Source organism: Rattus rattus, chromosome 3 (assembly GCF_011064425.1).
Source record: "Rattus rattus isolate New Zealand chromosome 3, Rrattus_CSIRO_v1, whole genome shotgun sequence".
Classification (NCBI taxonomy): Eukaryota; Metazoa; Chordata; class Mammalia; order Rodentia; family Muridae; genus Rattus; species Rattus rattus.
In genome coordinates, this window is record NC_046156.1 from 50,654,978 (window position 1) to 50,679,260 (window position 24,283).

The 24,283-nt window shown below is 50.9% G+C and overlaps 1 protein-coding gene across 1 annotated transcript; it reads right to left on the minus strand.

The window, feature by feature from the left end:
- Positions 1 to 285: 285 nt before the first annotated feature.
- Alx3 (ALX homeobox 3) lies at positions 286 to 10,839 on the minus strand. Its single transcript, XM_032896661.1, has 4 exons — positions 10,553 to 10,839; positions 5,069 to 5,385; positions 1,645 to 1,773; positions 286 to 1,370 (listed from the first exon to the last, which is right to left on the minus strand). The coding sequence occupies exons 1-4, from the start codon at positions 10,827 to 10,829 to the stop codon at positions 1,062 to 1,064; spliced, it is 1,032 nt and encodes a 343-aa protein (XP_032752552.1). The 5' UTR covers positions 10,830 to 10,839; the 3' UTR covers positions 286 to 1,061.
- Positions 10,840 to 24,283: the final 13,444 nt, after the last annotated feature.

Here is a 24,283-nt window from a genome sequence, read left to right on the forward strand (position 1 = left end):
TGGTCAATTCAACCACAAGCTCACTCTTATTGCCACCCCTAAATTTCCCTGCCAAAGAAGCCCCACCCTAGAGGCTCTCAGGACCTGCCAAGGCCAAGGAGCTCATGCAGGTGACAGAGCCAGGCACAGCATACTTTGGCCTTGAGGGTTCTGCGCTGACTCTACACCTTTTATTATAGGCTCCTGGATTCTCGCTGTCCCCACAGCAGATCCTGGCCTAACCTTGGTCCTATATACAGCTCAACCCTAAAGCAACTGAGGATCACACCCTGGGGATAGACAGCCTAGAGTGAAAAACACCACTGTGTTTATTACCACGCTGAGCAGCGCACTACAACAAAACTAAAGTATCTTTACAAAAATTGGTGTCTGGCTCTCAAGGGCTCAGAGACTGGAAAAAAGATTTTTAATTTTGATTGACGTCCAATATGGTTGTCATGACATATCCCTGATTCCATGAAAGCAACTATTTAATGTTGGGTGGAATTCTTCCCCCTGCTTGGAGAAAATGACTTTATACTATCTCTGTAGACTGGAGGTGAGGGATGTTTGGAACAGAGGAGACCCCCACCTATTATTAAACTGACCTTCACCTTCCGGGGCTCCTGTCAGTCCCAGGATCTGAGCGTACCGCCCTCTGGTGGTAAGAAGGCAAAAGTGAGGCCAGACCTAAGAACCACAGAGAGCTCCTCCCTGTTCAGTCTCTACATCCTCCACCCATTTTCCTGGGCTCCCTGGACTTAGAAACAGTCTTTGGAAAACGGGGGTATCTGTCACCTTTTCTCCAGCCCAATTTAAATGAGGGGACTCACTTTTTAAAGAAGAGTCCTGCCTGCCTTGGAGTCCCTTTCTCATAGGCAGCCCTACCTATTTTAAGAGATAAGACCCTGTAGCCTGTTCCCTGCAGGAGGCTGAGGGTCCCAGCTTCTCTCCCAAGCTTCTGAAACCACCCAGGTTAGGAGGTAAAAGGGTCTGCTGTTTGGTGTCCAGGTAGAGATGGATTAGGAGCAGGCCAGCGCAGGAAGAGAAGTGGGCAGCTCAGTCTGTGTCCATGTAACCCATCACGTGGTCCAGTTCAGCAGGCTGGGGGGCTCTTTGGGCTTCATCCTGAGTGAGACGAGGCTTGGGGACTTGTAGTCACCATCTGGAGAAGGCTCAAAGCTGTGCCCTCCCAGGGCAGGAGGAAAGCCATGGATGGAATAGATGCCAGGGTGGGCTGCAGGGGAGGCCGGTACTCCCATGAAGCCAGCCACATTTCCGTGGGAGTGGGAGTATGGGGACATGCATGGAGAGGGGATGCCCTCTGGAGGCATGAGACAGGGCCCTCCTGGGCTCCCAGATCCTGGACTGGGCCACAGGGAGTTCTGCAGCTGAAAAGAGAGGGGGGAAGAAAGGGTATGAGCTACTTGTCCAGAAGCTGTTTGCCTTACCCTGGTGGCTCTCTTGTTCTCGAAGCCTCAAAAGCTTTCTAGAAATCTCCACTTGGTCCAGACACATCTCCCCTACCCACTCTGGCATCCAGGGTGTCCCAGCCACTATATATTCTTCATACGGTCTCCTCTCCTCCTCCAGAATACATGTTCTCACTGGCAACCCCACGAGTCAGGGGCAGGCCTTGATGAAGGGTGGAATGAAAGGTCTCACCTGAGGATGGCTGTCAGTTCTGGGCAGCACAGAGATGTCATAGGCAGTAGTGAAGGGGTTCCGCCCCTCCTGTATCTTCCCATAACGCTCACGCTTCCGCCACTTGGCTCTTCGGTTCTGGAACCAGACCTGGGGACCATTGGGAAGGGTTAAGGGGTACGGGAGCGGCCCTGAGACATGAGGCCTAATGGGCGAGAGTAATCACAGAGCCCTTTCCTAGGATCTAGATCCAAGCTGCAGAATGAATTCCAATTGGCAGGAGCTTAGAAATCCACACTGTTCTCAGGGCCAAGGGAGCCTGGGAAAGGCCCAATCCCAGAGCAGTATTACTGGCCTCCAGACTCTCCAGCAACCATTCCCTAGGCTGAGTCACTCTCTTCATCTCCAACATGGCTAGATCTTTACACAGTGTTGTAGGGGAAGGGGACCTGTGGGCCTTAGGGGCCCAGGATACATCTTAGGTGTCCCAGTGTGGGGGTGAGTCTTGTTCTATTGGCTTCTCTGGTTGATCCACCTTATAGCATCCTATTCAAATTGAGGTCCTGTTTAACCCCTCAGTGGATCCCTGGAACACTAGGCCTACAGCCCAGTTCCTAGCAAGGCTGCTTAGATCTGGCCCCCATCCTCATTACAATCTCATGTCCAGTCAGGCAACAGCACTTGGTTCTTCCTAGGTGACTCCCAAACTCCCGCCCATGTCTCTTTTAAGCCACCTGCCTGTGAGTAGGCTTCCATTTCCTGGGCTTCCTATCTCTTCAACATCCAGGCTGGGTTCTTCCACTGGACCTCTATAATGTCCATTTCTCAGTGCACTCATCCCATTCTGTGCCCATGATCTCTTGAGAGCCTACTTCTCAATCATTTATGAGCTCTTGGCAGGTTGGTCTGGGTGGTGTGTGTGTGTGTGTGTGTGTGTGTGTGTGTGTGTGTAATGTATTTTATACACATATGAACATATATGTGATGAATTTGGCATATACCAAATCCAATTTAATTTATTTGTATTGGTATGTATGGTTTTATTTCTTTCCTTTAAAAAAAGACTGTGACAGATGTTAGGAATATCAAAACCAAGCCAAGGTGGGTGTGATGATGCATGTTTGTAACCCCAGAACTTGGCAAGTGGAGGCTAGAGGATCAGGTGTTCAAGGCCAGCTTCAGCCGAGTACTGAGTTTGAAGCCAGCCTAAGACACATGTAATTCCAATTCCAAAACCTGCCAATTCCAAAACCGAACACACCAACCACACACAGAACGACCATACCAACCACACACAAACCAGACACTGTTTTCTAGAGATCCAGGTAGAAACAAGAATGGAAAAAGCCGTCCGTGTGTTTATATGTGTGTAAGACTCTCCTACCTGTCTGGGCTGAGACACCTCAAACCTCACCTATTCTTTCTCCATGCTCCCCTCCACTCCCCTAGGTCAGTAACTTGAGAGCTAAGAGGCCGAGCATCCTCCTAGCCTCCAGGTTGGTGTGATAGCAAGGCAGGCCTGGCCAAGGTCAAGGGAGTCCACCACGAATGCTTCCCTCTGCCCCGCCTGCATTCTTACCTCCCCTCTCCCGGCTTCTCAGGCTGACAGGCCTTTATTGGGAGTTACTTTCCTGTCACCCTCCATTCCCCCTGGAGCCTTTCCACTGTGGCTCTCTTCCTGGGCTTGGGACTTGCCCTCTCCATTGTCCCATGTGTGGTCTTAATTAGTCCTCTTCATGGGGTGGAGTTTATGGTGAGCATCATGATCCTGTCAAAGAAAAACCTCCCTACTCTCTAGGGCCTTGGCGGTTGGGGAGGCTTCTAAACTGGTTTTGGGAGCCCATGACCACTATTCTTCCAGGGTTGAAAAGGTCTAGGAGCTGGGCCTGGTGTCTCATGCCTTTATAATGTGTTCATGCCAGTCCTCAGGGGGCTAACGTGGGAGGATCTTTAGTTTGAGGTCAGCCTGGGTGTCGAATGAATCCTGGAACAGCCTAGGTTCTAGACAGAATGAGATCCCCGTACCCCCTCAATTAAAATAAAAAGAAAAGGGGAAAGGTGGGGAGGAATTATGAGAGGATGGGGGTGGGGTAGGGTGTGGCTAGGGAAGGAGAGGGAGGGTCTAGGAGAAGAGGGAGAGGGCCTAGGAGAGGAGTGAGAAAAGTGTGCACCCCCAAAACACAGACTCATCTTGCATTTCCACAGGGAGAGCAATTCAGACACCATCCCAACATAACATTCCCGAGACTCCCTGTTCTGAACTCCCTTGGCTTATAAAATCCGGGGTTGTTCCCATGGCTCAGAGAACCATGATGGACAGTCATAAAGGACAGTTTTAGCTGCCACCTAGATAGAACAGGAAAGCAGGGCACCGCAGAGGAGAGGAAACAGCCAAAGCTCCTCTGGTCTTATTTTGGATCTGGCTGCCAGGCCTGCTTTGATCAATGGTTCTGGCTTCTGTAGCGTGGTCTGTGAGGTCCCGTGGTCTGCTAGTGCTAGCCTCCAGCCTAGCATCTTCTCAAGAGTCTCTGGAAGGGGCCCCTCAGGGAGCGGCTAACAGGAGCTTCACCTCTCCTCTTACCTCAGAGAAGGAGCATCGGGTTCCTCTGTCAAGGCAGCCCCTCACCTTTCTCTAGAAGAACCCCAAACACCCCTTCCAGTGCCTCCTTTTCTGCAACTGGGGAGCCTGTTCTGACGAAACCATGATCCAAGCAAGGTCACAAACGTTCGGTCTTTCTCTTGCCTCTCCATCACAGTTTTGCTTGCCACATTCATGATCAACATTGCTTCTAACATGGTTGGCCATGGCTTTCCTTCTCTTTATCTGACCATCAACCCACCCTTCCCCCTCCCTTCCCAATAGCCGTGACCCCACTACATGAAGCCGTGACCATAGCCAAAGACCTTAAGGGTTGCTCTCAGTCAGAAGGACCTGCTGGAGTAGGGATGGGTTCCTGGTCAAGTTCTAACTAGGAGCTTCTCGTTGGCTCATAAGGAGCCTCACATGCCTTTCAGTGACCCTCCTGTTCTAGTCAGCCACCTTGGAAGTAGCACATTAAACACTCACTTCTTCCAAAATGCTGCCCAACTGGTGACCCTCAAGGATTCTCTGGCTTGCTGGTGGTACCCCCTTTCCAAATGTAGGCAACAGAAATCCATTGGTTAGCTAGTAAATAGTAGAGGGCCCCCATACAGATATTTGGACGCCAAGAGGCTATCGCCAGCAAGCCTGTGCCTAAGCCTTGACCCAATGCTGTACTTTGTTAGGAATATAGAAAAGGCTGTGACCAATAGCAGTGCTGAACCTGAAGGATGAGCCCCAAAAGGCCAGGTGCCAGCAGCTTTGTAGGACACTAGTGCCCACCTCTCCTAGCTCTTCCGTGATCAGGTCTCTGACCTGAGTGGCTGTGGCAGCCAGAGAGTCTGGTGCCTACCATGCCCTCACCTGTACCCTGGCCTCAGTCAGGTCCGTTCGTAAGGCCAGCTGCTCCCGAGCGTACACATCAGGGTAGTGGGTTTTCTGAAAGACTTTCTCCAGTTCTTCCAGCTGGAATGTGCTGAAGGTTGTCCGGTTCCGGCGCTTCTTGCTCTTGCTCTTGGCCAACTCCATGGAGTCAGGGAGTCCCGGGGAAAGAGGGACACTCAGGCTGGCCAGGCAAGGGCCCGGGGAACCTTGCACATTGGAGGGTCCGTCTCTAGGACCCCCTCGGCAATCCACTGGCAGCTGGGGGAAGCTGGCAGCTTTGGAGGCCTTCTCCTCAGCTGCAATGGAAACACAGAAAGGAGGATGGAAACCTAACAGAGGTTTTTGTGGGTGGGATAGAGGGAGGGAAAGAGCATTGAAGCTCCAGTCTCCGCCTCCTCCTCCTCCTTCCCCTTCCCTTCCTCCTGGCAGCCACCCTCCCTTGGAGCCTGGCATTCAGAGGTCTGACTGCTGAGCCTCCAGCTGGGGAGGGGGCCCTAGGGAACCATGTGCTCTGTGGTCTGGGAAGATCTGGTGGGGCCAGAGGAGAGGTTCATTTCGGGGAAGTGCTCTGTGGTGGTGCGTCCCACAGGGTATGGAGGTGCCAGGATTGGCGCCACAGCAGGGACTGCCACCCTGGCAGGGCCAAGAGTGGGGGCAGGGGTTAAGGATGGCATGGTTGACATCTGCCACCCCTTCTAGAGTGCTCTCTTGTTCTGACTGTGCTGAACTTGGTTCCCAGGCCCTCAGGCTCATGTCTCTGCTACCAGATCTAGGCAGGCATGGACAGAGAGATGCATAGACCATCTCTGGCTGCTTCCCTGTGCCTCATTCTTTGAAGCCCAAGTCTCACATCAGTGATAATTTCCCCCACTCTGAGGCAGAAGAGCAAGCCAGAACGACAGGATTCCATAAGGAATCGTCTGTCCTCATCCATCCAAAAGTTGTGACATCTGGGCAAGAACTCAAGCTCCAGCATAAAAGTGGAAGCCAGGTAGACTGGGCGTTGGAGGAGTTAATAAGGGCAGTACCACAGCTCCCCTTCCCCACTAACCTCAGCGTTGTCTGTCCCTCCCACCTCAGCAGTTTCTGATTGCTTCCTCATCACCTCCATTAGCTGTCAGGGACAGTCCCCAGCAGCCTCACTCTGATATGCTGTCACTCAGGAACCCCATATGACCTAGCTGGCCTGGTGAAACATAGGTCCCCATGATCATCCCCCACCTTTCCCTCTGGAAAGGACCCCCAGCAGTGTCCCCATAAAGTTCCTCTTTAACAGGGATGGAAGCCACTAAGCCACAAAGATGCCCTGCTGACTCAGAGGGCCCCTTCTTTGGCCCCAGGCCCATCTCCAATGGAAGCCTGGCCCCTGGGAGGTCTAGCTAGCTGGCACCAAAGAAGCAGGGACTTAATGTCAGGATTGCAGCTCTCTCTCTCTCTCTCTCTCTCTCTCTCTCTCTCTCTCTCTCTCTCTCCTCTCTCTCTCTGTGTGTGTGTGTGTGTGTGTGTGTGTGTGTGTGTGTGTGTGTGTGGGGTACACGGATGAGGCCCTGTCTGAAGGGCAAGTTGGTAGTCTTTTTCAGCTAGAAAGTGGCCAGGGAACTCTCTGGGCCTCCCAGACTGTGAAATAAGCTTCCCGAAGACCTGGGAGAGTCTGACAAGGCCTGGCCCCTGGCCACCCCAGTCTGTAGCAAGATCCTTCCTGACCCACCGGCAGCACAGGGAGGAACCTACTGCACCACTAGCAGTCTGTCCTCCATTACTACAGTCTGGTTGGAGAGGCAGCCCTGTCTGCTAGGACAGAGAGATTGATGATGTCAAACCAAACAAGAGAAAATTGTCGGGGGTGGGGGGGGAGACAGAGAGAGACACACAGAGAGAGACAGAGAGAGAGACAAGAGAGAGAGAGAGACAGACAGACAGACAGACAGACAGAGACAGAGAGAGACAGAGACAGAGAGAGACAGAGACAGAGACAGAGACAGACACACACACACACACACACACACACAGAGAAAGAGAGAGAGAGAGAGAGAGAGAGAGAGAGAGAGAGAGAGAGAGAGAGAGAGAGCGCCTGCAACAGTTTACCCTAGAGATAGCCCTCAAAATGGCCTGGTGGGGAAGAGCCCTGATATCCTGGATTCTCAGGGAGATGAAGAGGGACTTCAGGCAGAAATGGGTGAGAGGAACTCAGTCAGGGCAGGGGTTTAAGGGCACTAACCCACTACACAGAGCTACCCGTAGTCCAGACCCTTGTTTTCCACGTCCTTACCCTTAATGTCTGTTCCAACAAGATCCAGCTCAGAAGGAACACTCAACTTAGGTTCCAAGCACTCACTTTTCCTAACCTTGAGCCCATAAGCTGATAAAGTCGAGAGATCAAAACACAACACAGTAGATATCCCCCTCCAAAAGCCTCAGCTTGCTGCTCTCTATGTCTGTCCTGTCTATAGTCCTCTCCAAGGGACAGACAACTGCTTTCCTCTTTGTTAGTTTCCCTATAGCCTCCCTGGTCTAGCTAGAGGACTCTGAGGACAGGGCCACTTTTCAGAGGCTCCCAAGCAGCCTCCTGAGTAGTGAGGCCCAGGGAGAGCAGAGACAAACGGAAGAAAGGAAGAAAAGAGGCCAGCAGGCTAAGTTTAAGCTTGCCAGGGGAAGGTTGTTCTGTTGAGGAGGGCCCATTTGAGGTTTGAACTATTGTTATACACCGCTGGGGGTGGTCCAGAGAGTACTGAAGGATGGTTGTTGGTCACTGGGAGCCTTTACAACCACAGGAATGCAATAAGCGCTCTGTAGAGTGAAATCCAGGTGCAAGGGCTGAGAGCTCTAAGGTGCCAACAGGGGGCAGATTCTTCATCTTCGACCTTTCCCTCAAACCCGTGCATGCAGACGGGGAGAATCTCACCACAGCCCTATCGCACGTTGTCTCTAGCTTTGTCATTGAGCAGCTCCGCTCCTGGCTGCTTCAAAGCTCAGATCCGTGGCATCCACTGTTGTCGCAGAAATCAGGCACCTGGCTTTCAGCTTTCATGGAAGCCTTGCTCTAAGGTGTGCTGTTTTCTGCCGTAGTGCTGGGATCGCTGAATGAGTCAGAGTAGTCTCTGAAACCCGGGCTTCCTCGGCTTTGACCGCGGCTTTAGTTGAAGACCTTAAGACCGTAACGAGCGCCAAGCCCAGGGATGCTAGCACGGCGGCGGTGCTGTTTTCCTTAGAGGTTCTTAGCCTAAGGACTTAAATTCTCCGGGGTCTTAGGGCTATCCATCTCCACTGAGGTAGGTGGGCAGAACTCCAGCAGGAGTCTTTCGTTCCGTGTCAGACAACCAGCATAGAGACAAACTGGTAGCCCTGGAGGAGCCAGAAGGAACCATCCCTGCACACACAGGTACTGTGGAGGGTTCATAGGTGACCGGAAAGGAAACAAGGCCCTCTTAAGGAGAAGTGCAGGGCACAAAGTACGGCCAGAGACAGCCGGATGCGGGCGCCACACGAGAGAGAAGCGATTTGCGCCAGGCCCCGCGCAAAAACCGGGTCTCAGCACAGACCCGCCAACATTCCGAGACCGATATTCTAAAGGCAGAGACCTTGGGATGTAGGTGTGTGTATGGGGCATAGCTTTACTAAGAATCCCTCTTGCAACCAGGGATAGAGAAGCTGCAGCCGGTGCATCAAGAGGGAGCAGCGGCCAGGATCCCAGTTCAGTCAAGAGCTCCTTCGGCTGCGCCTTCTTGGCCTTTGGCCTGTCCCCACACTGCCTGAATCTTTAATTTCCGTATTCTACTTATTCATACTTTGGTGTGCTCTATCCTTTTAGAAAATGCCCTCTTCCTTCGTTTGTTTCCCCGCCCTCCGCCTTGTCTTCTTCTTCCTCGTTTACCCGCTTCGTTCGATCTACGGTTTGCTCTTTTCGTTCGTCCATTTACTCCCTTTCGTTCCTCTGCCCATGTCACCGACGAACTTCGTCTGCTACCTTTGTTCTTCAGTAATCCGTTGTTTTGTTCAATTTCCCCCCTCTCCCTTTGGACTTTCTTTCGCCTGGTTTCGTTGCGACAACAGACTCACTGACCGCCCATTCAACCCCCCTGCTTTTCGTAGTGAGACCAGAGCCACGACTGTCCAAGACCCCGAACAGTAGGTGCACGAGGGTACACAGCGGCGGGGACACTAGACTGGGGTGGGGTGCTGCGGGGTGAGATACCGACCCAGACGGGTACCTGTCCCTGGCGGTGCTCTGGGCGCTGCACGGCTGCCGCCGTCTGGCAGGGATCAGAGGAGCCAGGCCAACTGCTTCTCATTAAGTCCCAACTGTGGTTTTTATCAGGAAAGCCTTTTTTCAAACGGCATTAGACGCGAAGCTCCACGGACTTGCTCATTTCCTCCGATGACCCCAACACACCTCCCGGGCCTCCCCTGCACACTCCCACCACCCGGACGGGACGAAGCCGGGAGCTGCTCGCTGCCCAGCTACTCTGAGGAGGCCCGCGAGGAGCAGGCGGTTGCCGCATTGGTGGATCTCCCGGGATCTAGTTTTGGGTCTAGGCTACGAAACGTGGCAGCATACAAGGGGTGAGCGTGGGTGCTCAGCCACTCGTGGGTCAGCGAGTATAGCGGGCGGCACACCAGTCTTGGCAGGCCCTGTCATTCAGGCGCACATTCTCAGATAATGGCACCGTCCGACCCGCCTTAGCACACAGGACACTGTCGCAGGAGCCGGATGCGCCCTGGGATTTAGGACTGTTCAGGGCCACTTCCGACGGCTCAGCAGTGATGATTCGGTGTCGAAATGCCAACTGCAAGAAGGGCAGCCATCCCCGCGGCGTCGGGGAGGCCAAGTTAATCTGAGAAACAAGAACATAATTATTTGATCTTGAAGACAGTCCCGGTACTGAGGGGGAGCAGCCACTGCCACTCTGCGGAGCGTCTAACCGCACCAGAAAACCCTTTCCTCAGAGGCTGGGCCGGACAAGAGAACTGGGTAAGTCCAGGTCGCAGTCTTTCCTTCGCTGAGTCCAGCTTGGCCACTAAGTCGAGGCCCAGCCTCTACGCCCTCAGCGAGCGCTATGCACAAAAGCCGAGCTCTTCTCTCTCAGCTTTGGGGCCCAGTCAGGCTCTCGGGCCCTCGACCCAGTCCCCTCTTCTGGATCAGTGGCAGCAGAAGCTCGGCTCGGGATGAGCGTGATCTCTCCTCCCAGGTTCAATCGCCTTGGGGTCCGGAATGGGCCCGAGATCGTCCCTACTCCACCCTCCTTTGACCTCCCGCCTCCCATTGCCTCTGCGGGCCGGGGACACGAGCGATTCCGCCACCCCCAATGTCCTGGCCTTGCTCGCCCAGGCCAGCAGCGATCTAGCGAGGGAATCGTGGGAAATGCGAGACGGACCCAAGGTTAAGAAGCTGGAAAGCGGGAAAGAGAGTCCCGGAGACCAGGAAGGGCGGGGGGGGGGGACGACATGGGGTCCCTTGCGCGTTACCTTCCGAGGAGCCCTCGTAGAAGCGGCCGCCGTTGAGCACCGGGCCGGGCCCGAGGTCCTGCAGGTACTTAGCGGGCGGCTTGGCGGGCTCTGGGAGGTAGGGTTCCAGGGGCCCGCAGGCCGGGAAGCGGCTCAGGCGCGGACCGCGGGGTGGCGCGGGGCGCAGGTGAGGAGCAGCATCGGGAGTCCCCTGGGGGCCCGGAGCCTCGTCCCTCGCTGCCGCGTAAGGACCCGCTGTCGGCCCCGCCGCGAAGGGCGCGCAGCGCTCGGGGTCCATGCCGGCTCCGGCTCATAGGCCACCGGAGCTCCGGGGCTCCCGCTAACCCGCGCGGCCTGTGAGTGCCTGCCAAGGGGGAGGGACCTGGGCTCGGGGGCGCGCAGCCCCCGGGAGCGCCGCGCGCCGCGGGGGGTTGGGGGGCAGGAGAGGGGGCCGCGCCTCTGACTTAATGCTGGAACCATCCACGTCACGTGCAGCCCCGTGCGGGTTAACCCCTCGGAGCCCAGGAACACCCCCCCACACCCCATTCACCCCGATCCTGGTATCACAAGCAGTTGGAAGAGAAGAGAGGAAAGTTGTTTCCTTTCCCTTCGAGGGCAGGATCCCTTTTGTCTTGCAGACCTGGTGAGTCCTTGGCTCTGAGTTGCACCCTCAACTCCCGATATCCATCTTAGTGGCTCTTGGCTCTGGGAAGGTGAGGTGGTGAGAGCAGACCACCCCCCCCACCGCCCCTCCGCCAGCATCCTCTTTGAGGCCTGATCGGACATCAATCTGAGAGGAGAGGCCTCTGAATACTATCATTAATTATCTGTGTCTTGAACCCATCACTTAGTGTTTTCATCTAACTGTGGTCCTTCTACATATCCGCAGTGAGTTCCAAAGCCCAGGCAAGCCAGAGCAGACAGTAGGCACAGAGAGAGGTTTCTAGATTTCACAGTGGTCTGCCCAGGTAGCTTTTTGGGTCAGGTATGGAAGAGCAGAAGGGTCATTGTCCTTCTGAGCAGCATGCAATGAATACCTTTCAGATTGTCCAGGGATCCACTGCAAGCGGACTGCTTCAGGCCTGCTGTTTTGGAATAGTGAGGCTAGGATTGCATCTCCTTAGAGGTGAGTCTCCCCAGCCCAAAGGAAGCCTAGGATTAAGGAATAGCCTAGTCTTTCTGAAATTGAACAATCCTTACTGTGCCTAAGATCTGGGAAGAAATACCAGAGGTCTTTAAAGATCACTTAGGTCTGGGTTAAAACATTTATATGTTTAGTACCCCTGGAGATTAGCGAGAGGGGTAGGGAGTCAAACGTCATTTGTATTCTATTTGAATTCTCATTTTTAAAAGGAATCTAAGAGGCCTGGTGTGAACACCTCCCTCTTCCGCTGCAGGCTTAGAGGAGGTTTCTTGGCTGTCCTCAGCCAGAGTTGGGCTGTAAATCAAGGCCAAACAGGAACCAGAAGCCTTGCATCTCACAAGGAGTCATTAAGCCATTATTAAACATACCGTAACTTTTCTGAAGCCTTATTGGCTTAAACACCACATTGGAGGCATTATGCCCATTAGGGCTAATCACAGACTGCAGGCTGGGCTGAGATGGGAGCACCTGGGGCTGATATTTCCCGCTAGAGAAGCTTGGCTTAAAATGAGGTTTTCCCCTCTGTCTGTACCAGAGGGGAGTCCCCTGGATCTCAGCTGTGGACACTGTTGAACTGATTATTAGTAAATGTTTTCCATAACTGTCAGTTAGGTAGTGCTGACCGTCTAGAAGGTCGTAGCATTTCAGGACATGTAATCAACAAAGCTACCGAGGAGCTTAGTTTGGAAGATGAAAGTATGACACAAGAATGTCACCCACAGATCGAACAAGGCAGCTTGCATTAAACACTGAGCCTTTTGCTCCAGGTGCCTCAGTTTCCTTGTCATAAAAATGGGTCACACGTATAGACAGGGTATTTGAGAAGCATTTGTATTTTGCCACACCGTGTTAATTTAATGACAATGGTGAAAATGGGAACCCAGATTTCGGGGTTCTACCACTGAATCTTTGGAAGTCTCCTGACTCCAGATAGAATGGCCCTGACACTGGATCTTAACAAAGGATTCTGTTGCCTCCCAGACCCACCCACACACCATTGCCAGCTTTAGAAATTCCTCCTGACATTCCTCTGTTCTGAACAGAGGCAACTTCCAGTTCATAATGATGTTACTAATTAGACTAAGGAGACAGGAGGGCCTAGATGACATTTGAGTTTAGTGGACTTGCCTCTTCTAGAAGGGTTTTGCTCCAGAACTGTGGAGAACAAAGAACCCAGAGGAGCCCGCTCCGATTCCCTTTACATCACCCATCCAAATTCAGGCCATAGTCTGTCCTTGGTGAGAGCAGTCTGGTGGAGCTGGTGGTAGGAAACACAGGAGAGCTTCCGAGGCCTTACTTTCCTTCTTATATGGGCTGAGAGTTGGGGGAGCACTGGAGACCCAGGAAGCCTCACTTCACAGCTGTTTGCTTGTACACGGCGTGCTGAACTTTTATGTCACCAACATGCATGGATTTATTTTCTCTTCCCAACAACCCACAAAGTAGGCACAATTATCAGGCTGTTTTTACAGAATAAGAGCCGATTGTTCAATGTGGACATAATTAGTATCAGAACCAGAAACTGTTCTCTGATCCATCCTTCCCACCCTACAAGACTCTGTTCTTCTTCAGCTAACAAAGCAAGGTAGACATCACTTTTACCAATGGAAAACAGGGACTTGATCCCCAAAGGGAAGTTTAGACCAGATGGGGTTGGGGACAGTGGTAGCTTCAGGGATCCTAAGTGGCCCGCAGCTGTGGTGGCCAGAAACAGGGAGGGAGGCGGGAGGGATGACTTCTGCTAAACTGAGACCAAGCAAAACATCAGCTAACACCTGAGTGATTTTATGAGTAATTTAGATGTGGGACAGGGTTTTAAGAGAATTCATGAATTCATTTCTCATGTCATTTAATAACCACTAAATTAATAGCATTTGTCACTGGTCCATTCTCAGCAGAGGTAAGAGATGAGTCCATAAGTGATCCAGAGAATTCTAGGTCCTGTAGTTAAAAAACAAACAAAAACACTATAAAAAAGTCTTTCCATTTGCTAAGCAAAACAAGTTTTAAAGTAGAAATTGTACTTTTATTGATGATTGTTTAATCCATTCATTTCCGGGGAGGGCCTGCTGATGACAGCTAAGACCAGGATACAGAGGGTACTGCGCCCCACCCCCCTCCCCTGCCTGTGGTGCTCAAGCTTTGCTGAAGTGAAGGAGGCCATCTCTTGTATGGATGTCAGTTAGTGTGACTCAGTCCCAGCCCCTAGCCCGTGTTAGGTCAGCTCTCTGATTGGGGAAATATCAGGTCCAGTTACTTTCTCCCCTTTATTTTCTACATCCCTCTGCCTCCACCACGTGAAGGTGGATATCCTTCTGTGGGGATCCACGAGGAGCCAGAACCATGGTACAAATGTAGCCTTGAATTTGAGATTTTCTCAGTATATACACAACTGCCTTCCAGTCGCCTGCTTTTGCTGTGGAAGGGATGATAACCAGCATTGCCCTTGCTCTATTTAGACACCGAAATCCTAAGTTGATCCTTATGAAAATTCTGGGTTGGGGAGCCCAAGTGGGTTGTTTCTCATTAGCTACATTCTTCCTGGAAGGTCAGGCTAAGGAATGGTAAATAAACCTTAAGATCCGGCGTTCCTAGCGCATGGATGATATTTTTAAGAAAGGTTTGTATTGTGGAAACCAGGATCCACGACTAGGTTCTAACAATACAGGCTGAATCCTACGATTTAGGGTGGAATTTCTGGAAAGTTTAAGGACTGTTTTTCCTTTTCCTTCTCTATCAATTTGATGTGTTTGATTGAAAAGCTACGTAACCTCTCCATACTTAAGTTTCTATACTGGAAAAGTGTGAGGAATGGTTCTGTGGTCAGCTTTACCAAACTGAGGGAGCTAGTGTTTACACAGATGTTTATTAAACCTAGATCCACCTTTACACACACACACACACACACACACACACACACTCACACATATGAATGAACCAGCAGCAAATGCTGTGTGTGTATGTATTATATATACACATATATATGTATATATACATGTATATATACATATATATACTTTGAACACACAGTATATGTATATTATATATATTTTATTATAGGTAGAGTGATGCCTGTAGTGTGACTGTGTTCAGCCTGAGACAGTACAGCAGACTGACTTGCTGTTTTTCTGTGAAAATATATGAATTGTCTAGCAAGTGCCCCTTGTGGACTATGTTGCCATGTTGTAGAGTTTTATGAACTTATTCATGGTATAACGCCGACATGGGTATTATTAGACTTTGTGGGAGGTCCTAACACCTTGATTAATCTTATGCAATGATGCAGAGTCATCAAACATTTGTTGAATGCCTGCCACATGGCAGAGAGAGGGACGGCACAGAGGATTTCGGTCAGAGACAGTACCACTTACATCCGGGGCCTTTCCAAATGGCTAGGAGAAGGATGCAGAGCAACAGGCTTTTATCTCAAAGTGTGTGATTGTACTCAGGATGCTGTAAGGGACAAGGCAAGGTGCCTAACCCTATAATGGTGACAGCAGGAGGCAGGTGGTCATGAGGTACTCTAAAGTTGAATCTAAAAAGTAGAGTGGGGGTTGCCCAATTAAGTTAAATGGAGGGGCGAGAAGAAAGAGTATCCCAGAAAGATAGATCCTAGGTAAGAGAGGAAGCCATGGCAGGGCGCACTTAGATATAATAAATGTTGCTGGGTCTAGGTTGGGGGAGGAGGAGGAGAGTCTTCAGAACCTAGAGACATTCTAGAGAGCAGGAAATTAGTTCCAGGGAGATCAGTCTACACTCTAGTATCTCCTAAGTACAGCTTCCAGCATGGCCTTCACCTACGGGTGGGGGTGGGGGGAGAAGAGAAAGCCCCAGTCCCTAGGAATTCCCTCTACTCCAAGAGGAGGGACGCCCCAGACCAACGCCCAGCAGGCACACATTAAGTCAGCAGAGAAGTAGCAATGATATGAAGGGTGAGAACCAAGAGCCAGCAGCAGTTACAATGGAAGCCTTGAAGTGGAGAGAGGAGCAGAAGGGCTGAGTGTGTGGTGTGGGCTGGGCGGGGCCTTCTGTGCAGCCTTCTGTAGCAGGATTTTGGCTCTTACTAAGAGTGCTGGCTAGGGCACCCCTTCAACTCATTTCAGCAGGAAATCCATTGGTTCCAGAGTGCAGATTCCAGATTTGTTATTTTACAGGGCTAATAAGTATGTAATTATCACATTTGGGGCCCTTGGAAAGAAACCCAAACATACGCCCATGAACACCCTGAGACATGTGAGTGGACCTACCCAAGAATTCTTGAGGAAACTCATCACCATGGTTTAGGTACATCCACTCCTGACCAGGGTCTGCCAGGAATGAAGGGGGAGAGAGCTGAGACTGGGCCTGAACTTTAAAAGGAATTGAGAAGGGTACAGGGTAGCAAGTAGGAAAGGCTGGGCCCAGCTTCCTTAGTGCTTCTGGAATCTTTGGCAAGGAGAGGAAGTGAATGGGGGGATACTGTCCACATCCATTGTTTACAGAATGCCTGCCATGTGTCAGTCCGGCTTAATCTTTACAATGCTATAAACTTGGTGTTAACATTCCCATCTCATGAATGGAGAAAATGATTTAGAACTATATCCCACCAGTTATCTGTTGCTGCATAACAAAATATCTCAACACTTAGAGACTTAATAGTCAGTTCCAGAGGGGAACTGTGGGTACCGTGGGAGTCAGGAATGGTTTAAATGGTCGTGGTTCTAGCTGGGATTGCTCAGGGTCCCAACTCAAATTAAGTTTGGCTGTGGATAGGAGACATTTCCAAGTGGATTGCTCACAGGATTGACAAGTTGGTGCTGGTTCACCCCATGGCTGGTTGAATGTCACCAAGCACAACCAGAGTGGCTTCCCCACATAGCAAATGGTCTGGGAGTCCATTGTGGCAGTGCAATTTGTGGCCTTGGAATTATCACACTTGTTTTCATCTTTTCTTTGTAACCCTCGTGTGTGTGTGTGTGTGTGTGTGTGTGTGTGTGTGTGCTCACGTGTGTTGCTCATGTGTGTTCATGTGTGTTTTGAGACAAGGTCTCCTGTAACCAAGGCAAGTCTTCAACTCTTGATTCTCCTCCTTCATCTACCTCCCAATTGCTGGGATTATACATTTACACCACCATATGTAGCTCAATGCACCATGGCTTTTGCCCTGCCACTGGCTACTGGCTACCTAGGTCAGTCCCAATTTAGTGTAAACAAGGATTGCATGAGGTAGAGCTTCTTGAAGACACTCAAGAGGCTGGCGGCAATAGACTGATTCAGAATACTGCTCACATCCTACCGCTCCCCCATGCTACTAGGATACTCTTGGTGAGCTGCTGGTCCCACATGTTGAGTCTGAGGAATGACTGTATTGATGGTAGGTCAAGATGGCTGAAAAAGGCATAAGGTGCTTGCCAGGCAAGTGTCAAAGCCTACTGGATGATAACTGTCTGTCTCTGAGGAAGCCTTTGAGGTTCCAATAGTGGGAAAAAGTGTGCTCTGGTTTTCTCTCTGCTCTCGTGTCATGGCAAGCAAGCCTCAAACTAGATAGAGATTAGCACTCCTGATTACTGGGTCTGTAGATATGCAATACTCTGTCCATCTCCCCCATGGGTCTCTCAGTCCACACATGCAGAGGAAAGGAACAAGCTCATTTACAGAGGAGAATGAGAAGTGGGTTTGGATTTACACATTCTCTGCCGTAAACTGTGGAAGGGAGGCAAGACAGTTGCACGGTAAGCTTGCACTGTCCCCAGCAGGCAGTGCTGTGAGAATCAGAACAGTCTCACACGCGTAGCAGCTATTCTCTCTTTGTAGACTGATTTGAGCATTCAGTGAAGTGAAGCCTGGACCAACAGAATGACGGGACTAAAATTATACCCTCATGTCATGGCCTGGCTGAATCCTTCTTGCCAGGAACTTTTTTCCCCTTGTGGGTAGAGAAGGTTTAGAATTATGAATGATTCCTTAGAAACATAGGATGTCAGCTAAGTGTGAAAGCTTGCCCTTGATGAAAACTAGACAGAGTGGGGAGGGGCTGGCCTACCCCCAGGTGACTGACTGTCAGGTAGAGAAGGTCATGAGATGTTCCTGCACCTCAGAAACTAAAGCAAAGGAGAGCCACCCCTTCTCCACACACTTCCCAAGAGAATCCTCAAAGAGTTTTGTGTTTCCGCCTGAGAAAACATGAAGACTTTTTTGGGGACTGATTTCATGTGTGAAAGGACGTGCAGGGGGGCGGCAGGCAGGGAACTAGAGGATGAGCAGGGCGTGAAGACTACCTGTTTTAAGACAACAGGGAGCCACTGAATAGAGCAGTGGGAGCTAGGCCTGCTCCACAGTCAGTGTTCAGCAGGCCTACCACTGCTGTCGTTCTTCTGCAGGGGGATGGGAGATGTGCTTTGGGAAGACAATTGGAAGCTCGGCCAGAGCATTGATTATAAAGGCGAGGCCTAATAGTTGTTGAACACTTGCTTATGAGTGAGACCCCGTCCGTGCTCTGCTGACTTAATCCCCGCCTCCTTGTAAAGCAGGTCTCGTTTCACAGAGAAAGTAACTTTCCCAAGGTAGCTGGTGGGCATAAGCAAAGTAAATATACTCTGCAGGCAAAAGATTGGTCCAGGAAGGTGATGAGAAAGCCGGCACTGGTCTGTGGGTGAGGAAATGAGCTCGGATGACTAGGGGAAAGAAGTATTCATTGGAAGAAATGACAAGACTCATTAGAGAAAGTTTCTCTCTCTCTCTCTCTCTCTCTCTCTCTCTCTCTCTCTCTCTCTCTCTCTCTCCCCCTCCTCATGTGTGTGTGTGTGTGTGTGTGTGTGTGTGTGTGTGTGATGTGTGGTATGTATGGGGTTGTGCATGGTGTGTTAGGGAGGTGTATCCAAAGGCCTGACCATAGGAGCCATAGAGCCCCTCTGGCATTAAAAGGAGGGTTTTCCTAGGATAGAGCACAGAAATGGGTCTTCAGGAGGACATTTTGAACCTCTAAGCCAGATTTAGGCAGGGAGGACTCCTGTCCCCAGTGTGCATTAAAAATAGTAAAGGCGAGGCATTTGTAAGGTCCAGGCTGAGTCTCTAGAATTTAGGAGTCCCCTTAAAGGGGACAGCTTAGATCAGCCTTACCATGCCTAGGGTCAGTACCACCCAGCTACTGATGGGTTTAGCCCCTGGGGTTGACATGATTTCTGCAGTACAAGCAGGATATTGAGGGAGGAGGCAAAAGTCTGAGAGAGACCCGGCCTGTGGCTGTTTTGAGTTTCCTCGTGACTATGAAACACACATTCCCTTTAAAGGGGTGTAGAAAGCCCAAGTCTCGCCTGCATGGGATGGGGCTCTGTCCACAGAGATCCCCAAATTTTAGGCTGAGATAGTAGTGATGATTTTAGGAGCAGCTCCTGCTGTTGGGGTGGGCACAGTGCCAGGATGGGGGTGTACAGAGAGGCCAGTCTGCCGTGGCACACGGAGCTTTCTAGTGGGTGAGAACATAGTGGTGCATATGTGTCCGTGTGACCCTCTTCAGGAGAAGTCCTGAAGGCCTGCATCTGCTTTGGAGCCCCTCGCTGCAAGAAATGTGCAAACCCTGGACTGTGCAGGGTGGTCAGAGGGAAGCGGATCTGTGTCTATGCACAGACCCCAGGCCGTCTGGAGGAAAGCAGGTCTGTAGGCACATTCACACCAGATCCATGGGACAAAGAGACCGGATATTTTGCCGTTTGATAAACTTCATAAAACAGTGGAGCTGAGTGATTTTGCTGCTGTCTGAATGGAAGTATCCTAAGAACCCATGCCAAGAAGATAAATAAGACCGGAGCTCCAGGAGAGGAGCCGAAACAAATGTGCAGTGAGAGGTACATCAAAGCCAAACTAGTTCTCTTGACTGGGGCTCCGTGTGTGGTGAAGTGTGTGTGTATGTGAGCATGTGTGCACACAGGCCTGTGTGTGTGTGTGTGTGTGTGTGTGTGTGTGTGTGTGTGTGTGTGCTGGGCAACTGTTTGGCAGATACTAGGCCACACTGAGGGGCCTGGAAATGTACCCTGGGATGTTACCAATGCTTCTGAAGGCTGTTGTCTGTATACCAGGTCTGCCCGGAACTTAGCTAGGGTTAGACCCAGCTTTGCAATGGCACAAAGGAAAACTGGTGTTGGCTATTGTTGGAATACTCAGGTCTACAATCAGCCAGATGAGGGGCGAATCAAACTGGGGAGCCTGCGGACCCCCTTGTTTTGCATGGACTTCCTTTTGCATGGATAGCAGACACTTCCAGCCTGGCATCAAACATCCATCTGCTCCGAGTTCTCCAGGGACTCTTAGAGGAATACAGGGACACAGACCAGAAGAGAAGGTGAGACCTGGTTATGTTTAAATGTCATCTGATGCAAAGGTTCTCAAAATGTCATCCTCAGGGTAGCACCAACAGTATCAGGGAACCTGTTAGAGACAAGGTGATTCATTAGGCCCTCCCTTACACTAAATAAAAATTCCCTGTTGTAGCATATTCTTCTATCACCTTTACCCACCCCATCCTCCACAGGTGATTCTACTGCATTCTGAAGTTCTGAGAGCCACTGATCTAGTCTGTCCTCTTGACTTACAGGTTTGGAGGCCTAGAGAGGGGACTTTGGCTAACAGCACATAGCTAATTAGGTCACTGCCACTTTCCCCTCACCCATATGGTCTAGGCTTTTTAGTTTGCAAACTAAGTGAGGAGGGATTTTAATAAGTTTTTTTCTTAGAGGTAATTATTGTGTGCTTATATATTTTCCATTTTTTAATAAACTATTTAGGTCGGTTGGATCACTGGTGCCCAAACTGTGTGTCTCCCACCTTATGGTGCTGGAAACGCAGGTCAGGGCCTTGTACGGGTAAGGCAAGCACTCCAATGCGGTGCTACACATCCAGCTAAATGCTGGAGTTATTTGCTATAAAGTCCAGGCTCTGGGGAGGGTACAAGGTCCCCTTCTACTTTAGCTCCAAGCCCAAGCACATGCCCTGTTTCCCTAGCTAGTTCCTAGGGCACCAATAGCATTCTCTTGCTGGGCAGACACTCTCTGTAACTAGTCCACAAGCCCAGGGTCTCACACTGCAGATGTTTTATTCCATAATCCCTCCCTTAGTCTCTTCTGGCCAAGAGAGGGTGGACTTAGTTTCACCCGCTGGCCTTTGCTGCTGTCCTGAGGAGAACAACTTCTCTTTCCGGCTCTCACAAGTGGGCCCAGCATGTTTCCAATATCACCCCAGTGTTTTCTTCAACAGAGTAACTCTGTAATGGGGCAGACTTGTTCTCTGTGTGGAAACATGTGGGTTCTTGTCAGAGGCCGTGAGAATGAGTAGAGTGAGCATGAGTGAGTTGCCCTCCACATCTGGCTTCCCTAGCTGAGCTCAGAAGGGCAGTTTCCTACAGCCTGTGTTATAAGGAGTGAGGGCCCCTCTGAGACTTTTGGGTGAGTAAGTCCCTTAAAGGAGTACACCCACCATAGACAGTGTTTTATGTCCACCCAGATTCTTAGGGAGCTATATAAAAATTCTCTTCAGCTTGAATTGTCTAGGAAACAGGGAAGAAACAAGTTTGCTTTGCCAAGTAAACTTTACTTTGTTGGAGGATTTTAAATGCTCTTAAGAAGAAATAGGGTCTTTCCTCCCCCAAAGGTTTGAAAAGAGATGGATGGCGTGGGTTTGAGGGCGGAATCCCAGTGTGGAACACAATTCCCATCCTTCTTGTCAGGATTCTTTCTTTAGCCCCATAGCTTAATAAACCAAGTCTCTGCCCTCCTGGGAATTTCTCTTGTTTTGTTTTTTGCCCCTTCCCCCCCCCCAAAAAAAAAAATCAAAACCCTTCAGGGCTTTCTGAAGAAGGCGCCCTTGCCTCACTAAGCAGAGGGAGCCTTGTTGGGCTCACTGACATTCAAGGGTCTGTATTTTGTGGCAAAACAATTAGTATCGATTCAAGTTTCATTTTGAGGGACCCATAAAGCCCTAGAGATCAGCCAGGCCTCCTTGGAGCATTGCAAAAGCAGTTTTGGAAATGTCAGATGAAGAGAACTCTGGCCAGTGAATGACAGACAAAGGACACTCAACACAAGAGATGATGGAGCCTTTAGTTTCCATTGGTTCTGTCCGGGGTCGCTGGTTGGTGATCAAGCAGGCGTTGGTTTCTCATCAGAACTGAGACTGGAAAGAGAAAAAGTCTGCACCAGACAGAACACAAATCTCTCTGGGCCTCCTCACTCAGACAAGACAGGCATTATCCAAGAAGAGACACTCTACCCAAACTTTCTTTCCTGCCATCCCAAGTTACTAGACTCGAGGGAAGCCCCTGTTTATGATTTCAAAGTCGGCTGTTTTGATTCTGGCCCCTAAAACCTTGCCTCCTGCCCCTGAAGATTTATTTTATTAAGTGGTCCACACCTGAAAGTAATTGAGTCTTGGCGTGGGTGGGTGGGGGCTGCAGAGTGAAGGTTGCAGCGGCAGCTCATAGCATTTGGGGAACCACCCGGTGTCCAAGTCTCTCCGCTGCACCTCAACCTTGCACCTCCCAGAGCCAGTTATTATTTTGAGGGGAGGCAGCGGGGCGCATGTGGGGGAAGGAAGGGTATGTGGGGAAAGTGGGAGCTAAGTGTGGATGTGGTGAAGCGGCTGCTCCAGAGCCGCTCCCGGGCCGCAATGCGGGAAGGCCGGATTGCGCTGTCCCCTCCCTAGTATCCAAGCGGGCCAGCAGGGGTTCATCCGCACCGGGCACAGTTCACCTCCAAAATGGGAATAAGAGAGATTGAGATAGATAAAAAACTTTCGAAGTTTAATGTCAACTTCAAGCTTCCATAAAATCAGATCAAAGGGAACAGGCGCTTGGCTTCCTCCGGGATCGCCAGGGGGCTCCGGGCGCTCCCTAAATTCAGCCCGCGGGGCACGCTCTTCTCTCCAGCGGGGGCCAAGGACTCGGACAAGGGCGGCGGCAGCTTGGGGCCGGAGTCCGGCTAGGAAGCACGCGATTGCCACTGGGAGCAGTGCCCGTGAACCGGAGGCCGCCGCAGGGTGCCATCGGACCTCCCGGCCGGCCCGAAGCCGAGGCGGCGGCGAAGTTGAAACGCGCGAGCGGGGAACGCGGCAAGGAGTCCTCCCTCTACTAACTCACGGTCGGAAGGACCCTCGAGGGTGCGTGATTCCCGCACCGGGTCCCGCTGCCACTCATTCTGGACCCAGGCGACAGCGAGGCTCCAGTAGCCGGCAGCGAAGCTCTCAATCCCGTCGGTGGTTCGTGCTGGCAACGTGCGTTCCAGTGCTTTCCGGGGACTTCTGGGGCCCAGGCTGTACGTGCGCTTTCGGTTTTTCTCTTCTATCTTAATTGTACCCTTTGGTAAACATTAGTGTATGAGTGTGTGTGTGTGTGTGTGTGTGTGTGTGTGTGTGTGTGTGTGTGTGTGTGTCCCCTTTCCCTTTTTCTTTCCAAAACTCTTCGGAAAATTTTCTAAGGTGGATGACAAAATGGAGGTGCAAGCAGTCATGCGGAAACTACACTCCTTTTAAAAACAAAAACTGTGAACCTACGATCTAAGGGAGCCTTCAAGGTTAAGGTGAGGAGAACCGCAAATGGAGAGAAACATATTTTAAGAATAAACATGGAGAATTTTATTAGTAGTAAAATTATAGTCTCTTACTCTCGCCTCATATAAAAAAGAATTATAAATCGTGGACTTCTTTGCCTGTATCGGTTTTATGCACTGTAGCACTCCACCCCTCCTGACATAAAATTCCACCCTGGCAGAGCTTGCTTATAGGTGAAACCACATGTGTTTTGTGTGTGCCTGCGTGTGCTGGCACAGTAAGCTTGTGGTAATGGACAACTCTTCATGCCTTAAGAGAAGGATCGCTAACGTGCCCAGGGAGGGTCATTTGTGTTTGGAACCTCTAGAAATTCCCCTGGACTCACAGCAGCGAATAAACCAGCTCAAAGCCCTTCACCTCTAGCCGGAAGTTATAGGAAATTCATGAGCAGAAAAGGGGACAAAAAAAATTAAAAGCAAAGCAAGGTTAAGGAGAAAAGGTTATGAGGCGGGGGGGGGTGCGGGGGGAGGAGAAGCGCACTGAAAGACACCAAAGGAATGGAGAGTCTCACAGACAGACTCTGAAGGGAGAAGGGAATGGAGACGGAAAAAGAGGGAAGAAAAGAGAAGGCACAAATACAGAAGAAATACATCAGGAGGTAGGAAGAGACAAAAGGCCCTTGCTCAAATTGGGGTTATGGTGGGGTGGGAAGCTCTGGTAGCCCGGCGCCTCCCCAGGGCCAGACGCCTCCCCCAAGGGCCCTTGGTTCTCAGGTTTCCCGATGTAAGGGAAGTCCAGGGAAGACTTTGTGGGCACAGTCTGCTTTATACCCGGATCTGATGATACTGTTCGTTTGGTCTTTAAACAGTAGATTTGCAGTCTTCTGGGCTGGGACGGGGGTCTGCTAGCCATCCTCAGAACCTGCAGATTGGATTGAATTTCGGCCACTTTGATGGTCCCATAATCGGCTCCCAGTTTTCCAATTTCCAGTCCCCTCTGCGGGGCTGGGGCTTGAAAGGGACTTTAAAGACTTTCCTTTGATAATGGCTCACGGTTACATATTTCCATAACAATTTTCTCTACCAGATCTGAAT

Excerpts from the sequence above, each read along its gene's own strand:
- Alx3 (XM_032896661.1), bottom strand. The coding sequence starts at position 10,829 with ATGGACCCCGAGCGCTGCGCGCCCTTCGCGGCGGGGCCGACAGCGGGT. Across the intron at positions 5,386-10,552 it reads CTACGAGGGCTCCTCGGAAG|CTGAGGAGAAGGCCTCCAAA; the intron begins GTAACGCGCAAG and ends TTTCCATTGCAG. Across the intron at positions 1,774-5,068 it reads TGACTGAGGCCAGGGTACAG|GTCTGGTTCCAGAACCGAAG; the intron begins GTGAGGGCATGG and ends AATGGTCCCCAG.